The 14444-nt window shown below is 41.6% G+C and overlaps 1 protein-coding gene across 1 annotated transcript; it reads left to right on the top strand.

Moving 5' to 3' along the window:
* Nucleotides 1503-10227, top strand: LOC8071628 (TBCC domain-containing protein 1). The gene is made up of 9 exons (XM_002453428.2): nt 1503-2145; nt 3765-3905; nt 5332-5715; nt 6378-6482; nt 7396-7536; nt 7799-8002; nt 8480-8572; nt 9288-9399; nt 9806-10227. The coding sequence occupies exons 1-9, from the start codon at nt 1621-1623 to the stop codon at nt 9847-9849; spliced, it is 1749 nt and encodes a 582-aa protein (XP_002453473.1). The 5' UTR covers nt 1503-1620; the 3' UTR covers nt 9850-10227.

Below are 14444 nucleotides of genomic sequence, written 5' to 3'. Positions count from 1 at the left end.
TAATGAAGTTATGTACTCCCTCCATATCATATTACTTGACGTTTTGGAGCTTACACCTATTTTCAAATTACCAGACGTTCTACACTAGAGAGTAAAAATGGGACGAGTTTGCCCCTGGCTTGGAGCATTTTAACGCGCGTGTTCTCCAGGGAATTCCTCGTTTCTTCCACCGTATTAATGCTACCCTGCGCAAAAAACCAAGACTACCGCAAAAATGACTGGACACTGGGAATCAAACCCAGCCCACCAACGCTTCAACTAGAGGCACCAACCGTCTAAGCTAACAAGCTTTTTCATATGAGATGCAACTGTAGTCCTATTTAATAGAGGTAGACAGGGGAAAATATCTCTAATTAATCACTCCTTGGTAAACACAATCATGTCTTAAACGTCAGCTAATTCGATATGGAGGGAGTAGTAGAAGACTTAAGGCATTAACTCATCCATAAACTAATCAGATCTTTCCTATTTCGCCCCTCTTAGTTTTGCGTTAGGCTCTGCCACTTTATAGACGAGAAAAAAATATGTCATTTATATTATGTCTTTGATGTGAATATATTAGTGACCATTCATCAGTGACGCTTATATCCAAAACACGTCATGGGGCATCAGAGATGCGGATAGCCAGGACACATGAGTTATCAATGGCTTTTTATGACCAAAACACGTCTCAAATGAGAGTTTCATCAAAAACATTTTAGTCACGTCTCTAATGACGATTTACAAAAAAAAAAGAAAAAAAATTGCTACCATAATCCTATATATCAGTCATGTTTCATCCATTTCAATAATCAAAATCTTAACAGAATTTAGATATACACTAAGTAGAGTTTACACAAATAAGGGAGCTAAGCAATGCAAGGCCTTTATTTTTATCTCATATTAGGAACATACATATCTAAGAAATAAATGTGTATCCATACAAACAACTATATATAGCACACCATGTTATTAGTTGTTGGAACATTTATTTCAGCAAAAAATGATTTAGAAAACTTTTTTTTTTTTTAAAAAAAAATCGAGAGAGACCAGGGCCTTGTTTAGTTCATCCCAAAATCCAAAAAGTTTTCAAGATTTTCCGTCACATCGAATCTTGCGGCATATGCATGAAGCATTAAATATAGACAAAAACAAAAAATAATTACACAGTTTGTCTGTAAATCACGAGACGAATCTTTTGATTTTAGATAATTCATGATTAGATAATATTTGTCAAATAAAAACGAAAGTGCTACCGTAGCGAAATCCGAAATTTTTTCGAAACTAAACAAGGCCTAGGTAAACCCGAGGCCTGGCCCGGCCCGTACGAGAACGTGCTCTCGTGCGGCTCACGACCGCAACGGCCCACGAGCACGCACGCCGCACGTGGCGATTCGGGCTGTGACGTGCCTGGCCGGCCCACACATCCGCCGTCCATTTCGAGCAACGAACGTCATGAATGCTCTTTGCCACGACCGAAACCCCAAACTACCCTTCAAAAAAGAGAAAAAGAAAGAAAGAAAGAAAGAAAAAAAAAAGGCGCCCCCCGCATCGAGCCACTTCCTCCGATCCTCGCCATTCCCACACCGCACTCCCAGATCTCCCCTTCCTCCTCCTCCACGCCCCGCTCGCGTCGCCGCCATGGCCGACGAGGCCCTGGACCAGCCGCCGGACGCGGCGCCGTCTCCGTCCCCGGCTCCAGCGACGCCGCCGGCCCCCGCCACGCCGTCCCCCGCGGCGGCGCTGCTCCGCCCGCGGCGGGAGGCGTTCGAGCACGGGCTCCTGCCCATCCCCAAGCTCATCTTCCCGGAGGGAACGCTGGCGCAGACGCTCGCCCAGCTCAAGGAGAAGCTCGCCGCCTCGGCGGCCCCCGACGGGCGCGTGCCCGCCGCGGCGCTGGCGGAGGCGCTGCAGATCCCGCAGGAGCAGGCGGCGCTCGCCCTCGCCACGCTCGCGGCGGTGCTCCCGGCCGAGGACCCCGCGCTCGGGGACGGCGCCGTGGATGGTGCCGCCGCGGACATCCGCGACGTGCTGCTCTTCCTCTACATCCAGTCTTACAAGCGCCTCGTCCCGCGGAGCGCGCACAAGGACTCGCCCGCCGTGGCGGACGTCTGGCCCTCCACCTCCGCGTTCGATGGGTACCTCTCCGCGCTCTCCCCGATCCAGGTCAGGATTAACACGTCCCCTTTTCGTTTGATCGCTTTTAAAAAAGATTGTGATGCGAGTGCTAGTAGTCGATGCAGAAGCAGAACATAATGTGTTTCACGTTCATTTGTGAATTAGACGCGACATCTCAGTGGGCCGGTGGCACCTTGCCCCTGTAACCAGCAACAACCGTACCTTGAATACCGTTCATTGACTGCTGAAATTGCTATACTAGAGGCCTGCCTGTTATTATTCTCGATGGCACACACCCATGGGCCATGGCACACCTCACCATAGGAACCTAGCACTGTCAAAATGCTGTTTTTGACATCTTTGATAAGTCGTGACACACCAATCAAAGAGACTATTGCCACCCTGTTATCATGTGATGCTGCTCTAGAAAACATCCAGTCACGGATTGAGCCAGGTGACTGCTAAAACTGGAATTTCATAAGCTCAACTCTCCAACCCTTGAGGACTTCATGTTCAGCAAGAGAGATCGTGACTGCAGACCATAGTCCATGTCTATGATTGCTATACCAGTATACCTAGTATAGCAATTATACGGTCGCTTGGCCTCAATAAGTTGACATACATCTGCAAATTACTTAGCATACATACACGTTGTAAGTAGATTAGAGGTTCTTATTTTGGCTGAAATTCACTTCGATATCCACTGCTTGATAATTGTATCATATTCCATGTCCTTCTAAGAGTGCAATTTTCTCACTGGCAAATCTAGGCTCTCTGTTTCTTATATGATTTACACTTCATCTTAGGGTTTAAATAGTTGCAAGTGAATTCCCTGTGAAATATAAAGAACTGCACAATGATTTACACTTCACCCAGACTACACTGCACAGATCATCTCATCGCTCTGAAGTGTGTCTGGTTCTCCGTTTTGACTGGTGAATATAAAGAACTGATAACTTCTTAAATCCATATGTCCACAATGATTTAAATTTGTATACTAAATGTAAGCAGTACCCAATGTGCACTAACTCCCATAGGTTCCTTGCCTGCAGAGTGTTTGCTCATCTTTGTATAGAGAGCTATTCACAATTAATGCTTTGGGTTCCAGTTTCACATTGTGTTTTTGAAGCAGCAATTTTGATTCAAAATGACAGCTATAGCTATTCGGGACCCAGACCATATCCACAACATAAATAGTTATATCAACCTTTTTTCATTCCAAGGCATGGCGATACAATTTATGTTTTGTGGGTCATTTTGGGGTAAAACTCCTCTTGCTTCTAATCCTCTGTGGGAAGTGAGAGAGCTGTTCTCTCAGAGAAGTGATTTTGTGACTAAAAGTGATTCTCTATGATTCAATAAGATAAACTCTACCGAGGAGGTGATTCTATGTGGGAAGTGAATCAGGAGAAACTTATTTTTCAGCCCCCAGTCCTTGTTTCATTTCAGAGAATCACTTCATACAATCTTCTGTATAATATGGTTTAACCTAGGAGCTGCACTGGGAGCTTTGCCAAACAAGCCTTCATTTACTTCTTTGTTATTGGCTGTAGCCCTAGTCAGTTTTATCTGCACTGGCATCTTCCATTTCAAGTGGTTAGATTGTCTATAATTTTAAAATCACCTTTGATCTGCCTTTAATTGTTCCAATTTATATTGTTTTGCAGCTTGTTCGCAGTAACAGCCGTCGTTTTATGCCTTCTCAAGCTGATGAAGAAATTCATCAGTTGTCCTATCTGCAAAAGCATATGGCGAATATTCTTACTCTCTTGGCAGATTCTGTTGAGGGTGAGGGTGACGATTCGCTGGTATGCCACCATTTCTTCTGAGCAAATGCTCAGGCATGTTTTGTTTTCTGATTTTCCTGCTAAAGCTGAGACGATGAACAGCTGGTTAAACAATAGCTTTAAACATTAGAGTAGACAGTAATAGAAATGGGTGATTCCTGTAAATGGCATGTAAAGCTCTGTTATCACTTTTTTAAAGATGTAGGCCTTCACTAGTATAATATGAGATATGCTGTGAGTTTTCATGAAAGAAATCAACACACAGGTAGACATGTCTACAACTAATCTTTAGAATCAAAAATAAAAGAGTAAGGAGTGAATCTTTTACGCAGACGGTGATAGTCCAAATGGCATTGCATCATTTTGTCTGTTTATTTTAGCAGGCGTGTGGCACAGTTGTGTGCAGGCTTTGAGCATGTGGCGTGGCTGCATGTAGGGCTTGGTTGCGGCTGTGACTGCATGAGATGCGAGGTGTGGGGGCACACGCGGACAACCATGGAGGTGTGCAGCGCGCTGGCGAGGAAGCAGTGCTCTGCGGTCGATGAGGGAGAGGCCACTAGTGGATCGAGTGTGTGTGTGCATGGATTGGGGGTGCGTTGTGTGCCCTGAGTCGACGAGCGGTGGCCATTGCTGTCCGAGTTTAGCACGATGACAACGACGAGCTTGGGAGGCATCGTGCTGATTTGGTTGCCACCTCGCCTATGGCCGCGCTTGCTTAGCTCCGAGAGCTACCTGGTTGAGCTTGCTTAGCCCCGAGAGCTACCTGGTTGAGCCTCACTTCCTTGCACACCTGATGTGCGCCTCCGCAGGCCGCACCACCGCCCACATCCCCTTTGCCGCCGTACCGCGGTCATGCCGTTCCGGTTGTGCTGCCTTTGCCCTTGGCTGGCTTGAGGCCACCACCAGCCAAATTGCAGCCACCTACAGGTGCGTAGGGGATGGAGTAGCCCTTCGGGTTGCACATCGCTGCCGGTGCCCCAGCCGTTGGCCAGTGCTCACACCACAAGGGGAGAGAAATGGGAGGGAAGAGAAAGAATAGAAGGAGAGGGAGGAAGAAGAAAGGGCCAGGGGTATAAGTGTTATTTCACCATAGTTCTCTCTCCTCCCAAGCCAGAAGTGAATATTTTAATGGACACGATGTATTCTCATAAGTTTGTCACGAACTAGACTACCAGAGTGTATTCACTTTTAGTGTCCTGTAGCCCCTTTAGGATATTGTTTTGAAAGTAATTGTATTTTTTTGGGTGTTGACCTAGAAACTTAAATTGGGCCTTGAAGAAAATGTCGGCGGGGATTCTTTTAGAAATGGACACATGAAAGATTATATTGATGTCTGTACTGTGTCTTACTTTTGAATGTTGGGCAAAGCTGCATGTGATAAGACCATTATGTTGCAGAATGCTGACTCTAAAGAGTTGTTGACTGTTATTTCTGATTTTTTGTGCAGGTATTGACAATGGAGACTTTTGAGCACCTTGGATTTCTAGTTCAATTCTCAGAAGGAACTTCCTTAAGCCAGGCTGCTACATTTTTTGCAAACTCAGATCCAGACATGCCTGCTGCGCCTGTCCCTGCTGCTCAGGTTCTTGATTGGATGTCACAGAATATAGCTTCTGCACTGGAATATTCTGCTGAGAGGTCCGCAGCAAAGGAAAGCAACCTGCAAACCATGTCTGATCTTGATGTAACCATGGCTGAGGCCAACACAAGTCACCCACGGAACAGCACACCTAGTGCCAATCCTGCGTACTACAGAAATGTAACGTTTGTGGAAGGCTTTTCCAAAACCTCTGTTGTCAAGCATGCATCTGATGTCAAAGGGACAATAAAGGTACACTGATAGTTTGTTGCCAATAACTAACTTCTTGATAATGGTCATTGATAGATTTTAATCTTTCTCCTTTAGCAAAGTTTGGAGTGTTATCCCTATCAAATATGCAAAGTTGGATTTCAAAATTCATAAATATAAACTGTGGTCTTGTAAGTTTTGGAGTGATTGCATTTCTCTCTCAAATTTTCTTTAACTGTCACTGTGGGCATTGGTATGGTCCCTCTACACAAATTTTGACTATTTCATTTTCAGGCCTTGTTTAGTTGCAATTTTTTTTGCAAAATGAACACTGTAGCACTTTCGTTTGTATTTGACAAATATTGTCCAATCATATACTAACTAGGCTCAAAAGATTCGTCTCGCAAATTACAGGCAAACTGTGCAATTAGTTATTTTTTTTATCTATATTTAATACTCTATGCATGTGCCGCAAGATTCGATGTGACGGAGAATCTGAAATTTTTTGCAAAATTTGTAAGGAACTAAACAAGGCCTTATACACTCATAAAACTGACAAATGAAAGTTATATGTAAGTAGTTTTGATGCTGTCATTTATTCATTTCTGTATAATCAATCTAAGTATTTCTATGTATCTATAAAGCCTCAGAGGTAGGACTATGCTTGCTGTATCTATAACTTAAATTGCAAACTCTTTTTGTAGGTTTTGAACTGCCATGATTCTGTTATCTACATATTAGCACCACTGAAGTATGCTACTGTGTATGGCTGTTCTGATGCTACAGTTGTTCTTGGTGCTGTTGGTAAGGTATGCATGTAATTCTATTTCTGTTGTGGATTGAGTTTTCTTTCTGGCTACTCTGTTTTATTTTTATCTATATTTTGTTTAAGAATGATTTCACTTGCTTCCATGATAAGTCTGAAATGGATCTGCCACCTGCCCATTTTTTGCTACAGTGGTTTTGTTCACATATATGATTCATTGCTTTGTACTTTTATAAGCTTTGCAGATAACCTGCCATTGCCGTGGATATTTGTTGTGGTTTGTAAAATTTTAGTTGATGTCCAGTTGCAACAAAAGGTTGTGAGTGTTTAGGAGTTACAAAATTGAGCTCTCAAGGAATGGGACTGCAGCAAACTAGCAATCAGATTCTACCACTCTATGGTTGCAGTCTTGCAGAAATAGGTTGTAGATGATGTAGGTAACTGTTACCCTTCTGCCTCTTTTGACCACGATCCTGGGCCCTATCAGCTGTGGGGAGATTTTCTGGGTTGTTTGTGACGTGTTCCTACCAGTGTGCACAAGGTGTTTTTTGTTGTAAAGAATTAAGCTTTTCACATGCACCATGGCCTGTGGCCCCTTTTGTCAGAGTACATGCCTTGCTATAAGAGTTGAAGACCTGTATCAACGAGAGACACTGGTGAAATTGAATCCTGAACCCATCTACTCTTTGTCCTCCTATAGCTCTCCTCTGATCCCCCACTCTCCTATTTCATTACCTTCCCAGTCTATCCCAGTAGTTAGTTGCATTGGTAAAACTTTAGCAAGTTATAGTTAGTAACATATTTTTTATTTATTGTGAATGTTTTACAAGTGTGACTAGGGGCTCATGTTGGGTTTCTACTCTAGCCTACCCCAACTTGCTTGGGACTGAAAGGCTTTGTTGTTGTTGCTGCTGCGAATGTTTGACAAGTCTACTTGGAATTTTTTATGCTGTTAGGTAGTAAAAGTGGAGCATTGTGAAAGAGTGCATATCATTGCAGCTGCAAAACGGATTTGTATTGCCAACTGCCGTGAGTGCATATTCTACTTAGGAGTAAATCACCAACCTCTTGTGTTGGGGGACAACCATAAATTACAAGTAAGTTTCTGTTGTTCCTTTGCCTTCTGCTCTTTTAAATGGCGGTGATAGGGAGTGTGATGTTTAAATAGTTGATTTCCCTTCTCTTAAATGGATGGCTTAAATACAAGGTCTAAGTTAATAATTATACATAGTGTTTGCTACTCAGGGTACATAGAAATATTAAATTAGTGTGAACGACAACTGAGTGATGTGTACAGTATACATTAGTATTTAATAATTAATATTTTCTCATGGTAAATTTCCTTATCTGTATCAACAGGTTGCTCCATTCAATACATGCTACCCACAACTGCAGGATCATATGACGCAAGTGGGTGTCGATTCCAGTGTCAACAAATGGGACCAACCTTTTGTGTTGGGAGTTGTTGATCCACATGATTCATTGTCCCATCCTGCTGGGGTTTCAGATGTTAAAGCTGAATCAGCAACATGTCTGGATCCTGATCTATTCACCAATTTTTTGGTATGTTAAAAAAATTCTTTAGGCTTTAGCTCTGTAAAAGACACAAGCACAAATCCAAAATCTTCTACCTTAAAGTTTCTTTTTCTCTGTTCTTGATGCGATATGAAAAACATTATTGCTTGCCTTGTTCATCTTTTCTGTTGCAGGTGAGTATTCAGTCCATTCTGTAAATATGCCAGCTGCATGCAGTAATTGCAATGTGGCAACTTGAATCACCTGCATTGCATGCTAGAATACTTGAGTCAGTTCTTGATTTATGCATCACAATTTTCTCCACTGATGCTTCGACCTGGAAAATGACATTTTAAGTGGTGCATTGTTTTCTTTTTATTTTTTTTCGAACAACACATGAGAGCTAAATCTGCTATTTTAATAAAAAGTATTAAGTAATGCTGAACCTGTCATTTGATGCATTTTCTAATAGCTAATATAACTGCTGTTTTTTTAATAATAAAAAGATTAACTTTTCTTCTGCAGATTCCTAGTTGGTTTGGGGATGAAAGGCAAGAGCCTACAAACTGCAATCCTTTCCCACTGCCTGAAATTTATGGAGCATTCCAAAGCAAAAAGGTATATTAAGTAACTAAAGTTAATAGAGCTAAGCATAATACATTTCTTATGCATAGGTTCTAATGGCTTCTCAGAAATGTTTTCCTGTTTCAAAACTAATATTAATTGGTATCAAGCTGCCTTACTCATTTCATAATACATGAATGTAAAATACCTTGGGGATTCTGTCAGCTCTCTATTTACAATGGCATGGGCAATTTCTTCATTTAGTGTAATATATTCTGTCTGATAGCTACACTGTCTTTATGGATTGCATCCTACGTCGTCCATTCCAGAACGTAGGTCATTTTAATTTTGTCCAAAGTCAAACTTAGTTAATTTTGACTAAGTTTATAGGAAAACTATACTAAAATTTACAATACCAAATAAATACACTATCAAGATATATTCCATGGTGGAATTAATGAAACTAATTCGGTGTTGTAGACATTGGTGCGTTTTTCTATTGACTTGGTAAGTTAGACTTAGAATAGAGGCAATAATAAACATTAATGTAAATTCTGATAATTTATACTCCAATCCTAATCCAAGAAGATGAATGAGGTTTGAAATTATTGTTTCTATATTTCTCTGTAAAGTAGTAGAAAAGTTTTGCAGATATAGTACAAATTTTGATATATTTCTTAAACATTATTTGGAACAGTTCACTTCTATATTTCACCATGCTGTATTCCTAAAGGTCACATGTTCCTAAGTATGTTATATTCATTATCAGCGTTCTGCTCTGGAAGATATCCAAAAGATGATTCGGGAGCTGCAGCTTGACGAGAATCGGAAAAGGGAATTGGCATCTGCCCTTCATGCTCAGTTCAAGGATTGGTTATACGGTACATACTAACATCTCGTCGTTACATTTGATCTTGCTGACTGTGGGTTTACATTAAGAAACCTTTGGTGTTGCACAATTTTATGCCAGTTATGGTTAACAGATATATACAGTGAGTAATTACTTGTCAGCACATTGCACAGTATGTGATACCATAGAATAGATCTTTTTTTTCCTTTTTTCCTCTTTATATAAACGAATACCTGGGACTGTTGTTCGACTTTCCTTTTCTTTCTTTTTCCCTTCCAAGGAATTGGCAGCACGCTCCTGCGACTTTTTTTTAGCACAATGGTTATAAATGATATTTGCTAAAAACGATAATAGTCAGTTTCATGTGAATCTTCTCTTGATCCGGTTTGTTTTGTGTGAGAGTAACCTGGAAATTCTTTATTGTCACATGTCCTCAGCTTCGGGCAATATCCGCCAGCTCTACTGTCTACAAGGTGATTAACGGTGCGATTTGCAAGACTGATTATCCTCTGCCGACTTCTACTCCAAAACATTCGACAATTGTCGAAGCTGACCTTCCCTGGAGAGGATTCCCACCCAGCCTGTAGTATTTACACAAGGATGTAAAAAAAGCGAATATGTAACTATTACTTATTTTTTTTTTCAGATTCATTTGCATATTTCTCCAAATCTTCTCTTTTGCTGCGCGTTGGGTATCAATTAGGTTGTAATCTTGTTTCCCCCCCCCCCCCCCCCCCCCCCCCTTTTGTTGTGTCAGTCTACTCATTTTTGGCCCTTGATAACGCCCACGAGTATGTAATAGGGACTAATGAATCAAACAATTGTTAAATAAACATTTCATTTCACCTCATGCAAACCACTATATATGCATGGATAAGTTGTCTTTTAATCTGTAACCCTCTCTACTCTACCCGCACATACCGTACATAGTACATGCATGTTTCTTTGCCACTTGCTTGGTTGGGCCGTGTTTCGTTTGTTTGTGGTCAAAGTTTTGCCAACTTTTTTCGTTGGTCAAAGTTTTTGCCACTTTCATAATGGTAATAAATAATTCCTCAGTTGGTTCTGGTAGCTGAGAGGTTAGAGGTGGCGAGTCACATTCACATGTGGGGAGAGGCTTCAGTTGCTGTTCCGTAGGTATGCGACTCTGGGAGGTTCTGCAGCTGCTGGATCTGGATGCCTCTCATCTCCTCCTTCCTGTTGGTTTTGGCTGCTTCTGCTTGTTGAGCCTGTGCCAGACCGTGACGCCCGACTCGTGTTACACGAGAGCGTGCACGCGATTCTCGCGTACGGTCCGTCCGGTTGCATGGCCCCTCCGGACAACAAGGCCCGTACCCGTAGGCCAGTTGGGGACACGTCCCCAACCATGACCTCGTGATCATATAAGGCCTTATTTAGCCTATCACATCGTAATTTTATATTAAATATATATAAAAAATAATTTAATTATACATTTTTAGTATAATTTGTTAGATGATGAATTTTTTAAACCTAGTGGTCGGACAATAATTATCAAATATTAAAACAAAAATTATATAGTAAACAAATCTAAAAGATTTTTTTTTTTATCTAAACAAGGCCTTTGTTACCACCGCGGAAACTGGCGCCGGCTGCGGTGGCACGTTGCGGTCGACGGCCCCGCGCGGCGCTAGCTGTCCGTCTGGTCTCCGCGCGCCCGCCGCCTCGTCGTCGTCGCCGCCGCAGCGAGCGTGAAGCACGGCGCTCTCCGTTCGTTTTGTGGTGGAGAGGAGGACGACTGCCATAGTACGCGACGACGTGCTTGTTGGAACGTACTGTGCGTACGTGACGTGACGTGACGAGAGAGTTCCGTCCGCCGGTCTCTGGTGCGGACACTTGAACTAGTCCTTCCATTCCAACGACATGCACGTCGTCGTCAGAGTAATTAGCGGGAATCATTATTTGAGACGTTACTAGCTGTAATGTAACAGTGGAACGATTGGCCGTACATGGATGTTGGCATTGCATCATGCTCGCTACAGTACAGAAGAGGTATGGTCCTGAATTTTTTTTAAGGTTATTAAAATATAAATGTGAGGCCACTCGTAAACTGATCCTCCGTCCCTGTCGTGCACTCGTGATCCTTCCTTTTTTTTTTCTTTTTCTTTTTTTCATTGTTCTGTGATGACAGGTACTAGTAAGCGCAAAAATCCAGGCTGCAGGCAGCCCACGCAGGGAAATCCATGTCCGCCCATTGGCGAGCCACCCTACGGATAAGGTTTGTGATGGGCCGTGCGGAGTCTAGCGGGCGGATCGCTCCCCGTCGTTTGTCCTCAGGCCTGTGTGCCAGCTCCGGCCTCTGTCTACAAGTGGGCCCCTCGTTCCTAGATCCACATGCCACATGGACATGGCCCAGTTTCAGGCTTGCACAGTGCACTGATAAGAGCTACAGGAGAAACTAATTGCACAATTTGTCTGTAAATCGCGAGACGAATCTTTTAAACCTAGTTACTCTATGATTAGATAATGTTTGTCAAATAAAAACGAAAGTGCTACAGTGTCAAAATCCAAAAAACTTTTTGGATCTAAACAAGGCTTTACTAACACTACATAAATGCATTTTATCATGCCGTTACACCTAAGGACCAGATGTTATCGAATTCATCTCAATTCACATAGCCTAGCTGTTGTCGGATTCATCTCAATCCACATGTTTTGAGTGGATTGGGGGTGGAATTTAGTTCAAGTTTCATTGCAATCCAGCCTAACATATGTGGGTTCGTGTTAATCTGACTATATTCAAACAAGACCTAAATGTTGAATAAGTACTTTCGTGATCTGATTCTAAATGTTACTGTAGTTGTTTGTTACTTTGGCTTGCAAGTTTCTTTAAAGATACATTAGTATACATATATAACAGTGAAAGTTATATACTAGAAAGATATTTTTCATGATGAATCTAGTAACAAGTGTATGCAAAAACTGACGAGGACAAACACAATTGTTTGTGTATTTTCATTGTGGTTCGATTGAAAACAATGGCGGAGCCACCGCCCGGCCACCCCGGGCAGCCGGCCGCGCTCGCTGCCAAAGTTCGAAAATATCTTGATGTCAAAGTAGAACTCTATAATTTTCTAGCTAAATATTTTTGTATAATAATAAAAATTGCTCGAGCTCTAATGATTGAAAATGACGCTAAGTCGTCAAACACAAGTGCATGTGAATAATAACATGATTTGTACCTATAGGAAGGAAGATGTGACGATGTGCGAGAATTGTTCCCGTGATACATATTGCCCATTAGAGATGGAGAGTACGTGACGGACAGTGATGGAAAGCCCAATCCTGAATTAAGCTAGCCATATTTGGAATTTTCCATACTTCCTCTCCTTGACTGAAAGAGAGATGTATGACATGTCCCCATTAGCTTTTTTTTAGCAACACATGTCACAGTACCAGTTAGGCGTAATGAACCTCATCGATCCGCTGCTGTTCAGTGGCCCACGTGTCCCCATTAGCTACAGTACCAGTTGGGCGTAATGAACCTCATCGATCTGCTGCTGTTCAATGGCCCAAATTGAAGTAGCGCTTAGGCCCTTTCAGGGCTTTTGACTGCTGGTAGTCAATAAGGCATCTTCTTGTTGGCAGTATATCCACATTAATTCGGTGCCACATATATAAGATTGCGTTTTCCTGACTTCATAGTAAAATAATTAGGAGAGAGATAAGTTGTGTGTAGATATATTTCTTGGGCAGTGAAACTAACATTGAAAATCGCACAATAATGTTAATTAGTGGGTGGAGTTGTTTCATATGGTACTTGCTTTCAGTCCACAGTATAATAGACAAAATACTATAAGACAACAAATAATTACCTTGACAAGCTAAGAAAAACCACAAAGACATCATGCGTTGGATATCATACTTTTATTAATATAGTACTCCATCTGCCCTAAATGATAAGACGATTTAATTTGCTTTTCTAAATACATTGTTTTTACTATAGATATACTATAAGTAGACTACTCCCTGCGTCCCAAATTAATTGTCGCTTTTGGTTTTTCGTGCCATAAGTTTGTCTCGATTCGTAGAAAATGCGTAATATTTGTATCTCTAAATAATCTGTTAAAAATTTAGACTCAAAGATCTTTTCAATAATACTAATTATGTACCATAAACATTAATACTTTTTTAATATGTATTTAGTTAAAGTTGTTTTTTTTGGTAAGTGCAAATGACGGTTATTTTGGTACGATAGTTATTTTGGAAGAAAGGTCTCAAAACTAAGAATAAAGGGAGTATGACGTAATAGTAGGGTTTTAGAAAGTGACGGACGAAACAACGTACAGGAGTAGCCTTCAATAACATGTACTGTACGTGTGTTGGGACTGCAGAAAGAAAGGCGATATTCACCGAACTTGCGTTGTTTGGAATCATTATTATTTCCTTTTTCATCATTTTAGCGGCGAACTATATATTTGAGGTGAAGGAGAGAGGGCCATGGTATTTAATAGTCTCAGCATGCATAATGTTTCATGATGAGTTGCTCTTACAGTATGGTGACAGCTATAATCCACCTAAAAAGATCGAGTGCAGATGTCGATAATGTTTCCAAGCACAGATAGCTTGCTCGTTTCAGCTGGCTGCAGCCACAGTATTGTGCAGTTTTGTAAGTATTTCCTTAGGCACTTGATGCGACGGAAACACCATCTCGCAGAACCGAAAGGATGAACAACGGGACAATTGTGCGATAATATCATATAATAATAATCTCCCGGCCCTGTGATTCGTAGCGCCCATCATTGGAGGTTTATATGGATCTTGTGTTATCATTATTGGATCACTGCAAACTAACCTATTGTTGACAACCAGGTCGTCAAAAATATAGAATAGAATTTACCATTGTGTACGTTTCTCTCGTTGAGAGGGTTAAAAAAAAAGCATATATGGAACGTTCAATTTAGAATCTAGACGAAAAAATTACGCTCTTACGAAGGTGCATACATCAAAAGTTCCGATGTACCTAAAAAAACTTTTGGGTGCTGAGGTTCCCCCCACATCAGAGGTTCTGACATTTATCGAAAGATCCGATGATCGGTCTTTTGATGATCCCTGTTT

The sequence above is a fragment of the Sorghum bicolor genome, chromosome 4 (genome assembly GCF_000003195.3).
Source record: "Sorghum bicolor cultivar BTx623 chromosome 4, Sorghum_bicolor_NCBIv3, whole genome shotgun sequence".
Classification (NCBI taxonomy): domain Eukaryota; kingdom Viridiplantae; phylum Streptophyta; class Magnoliopsida; order Poales; family Poaceae; genus Sorghum; species Sorghum bicolor.
The sequence above is the reverse complement of the archived record's forward strand: the minus strand, read 5'-3'. Positions and strand labels throughout refer to the sequence as shown.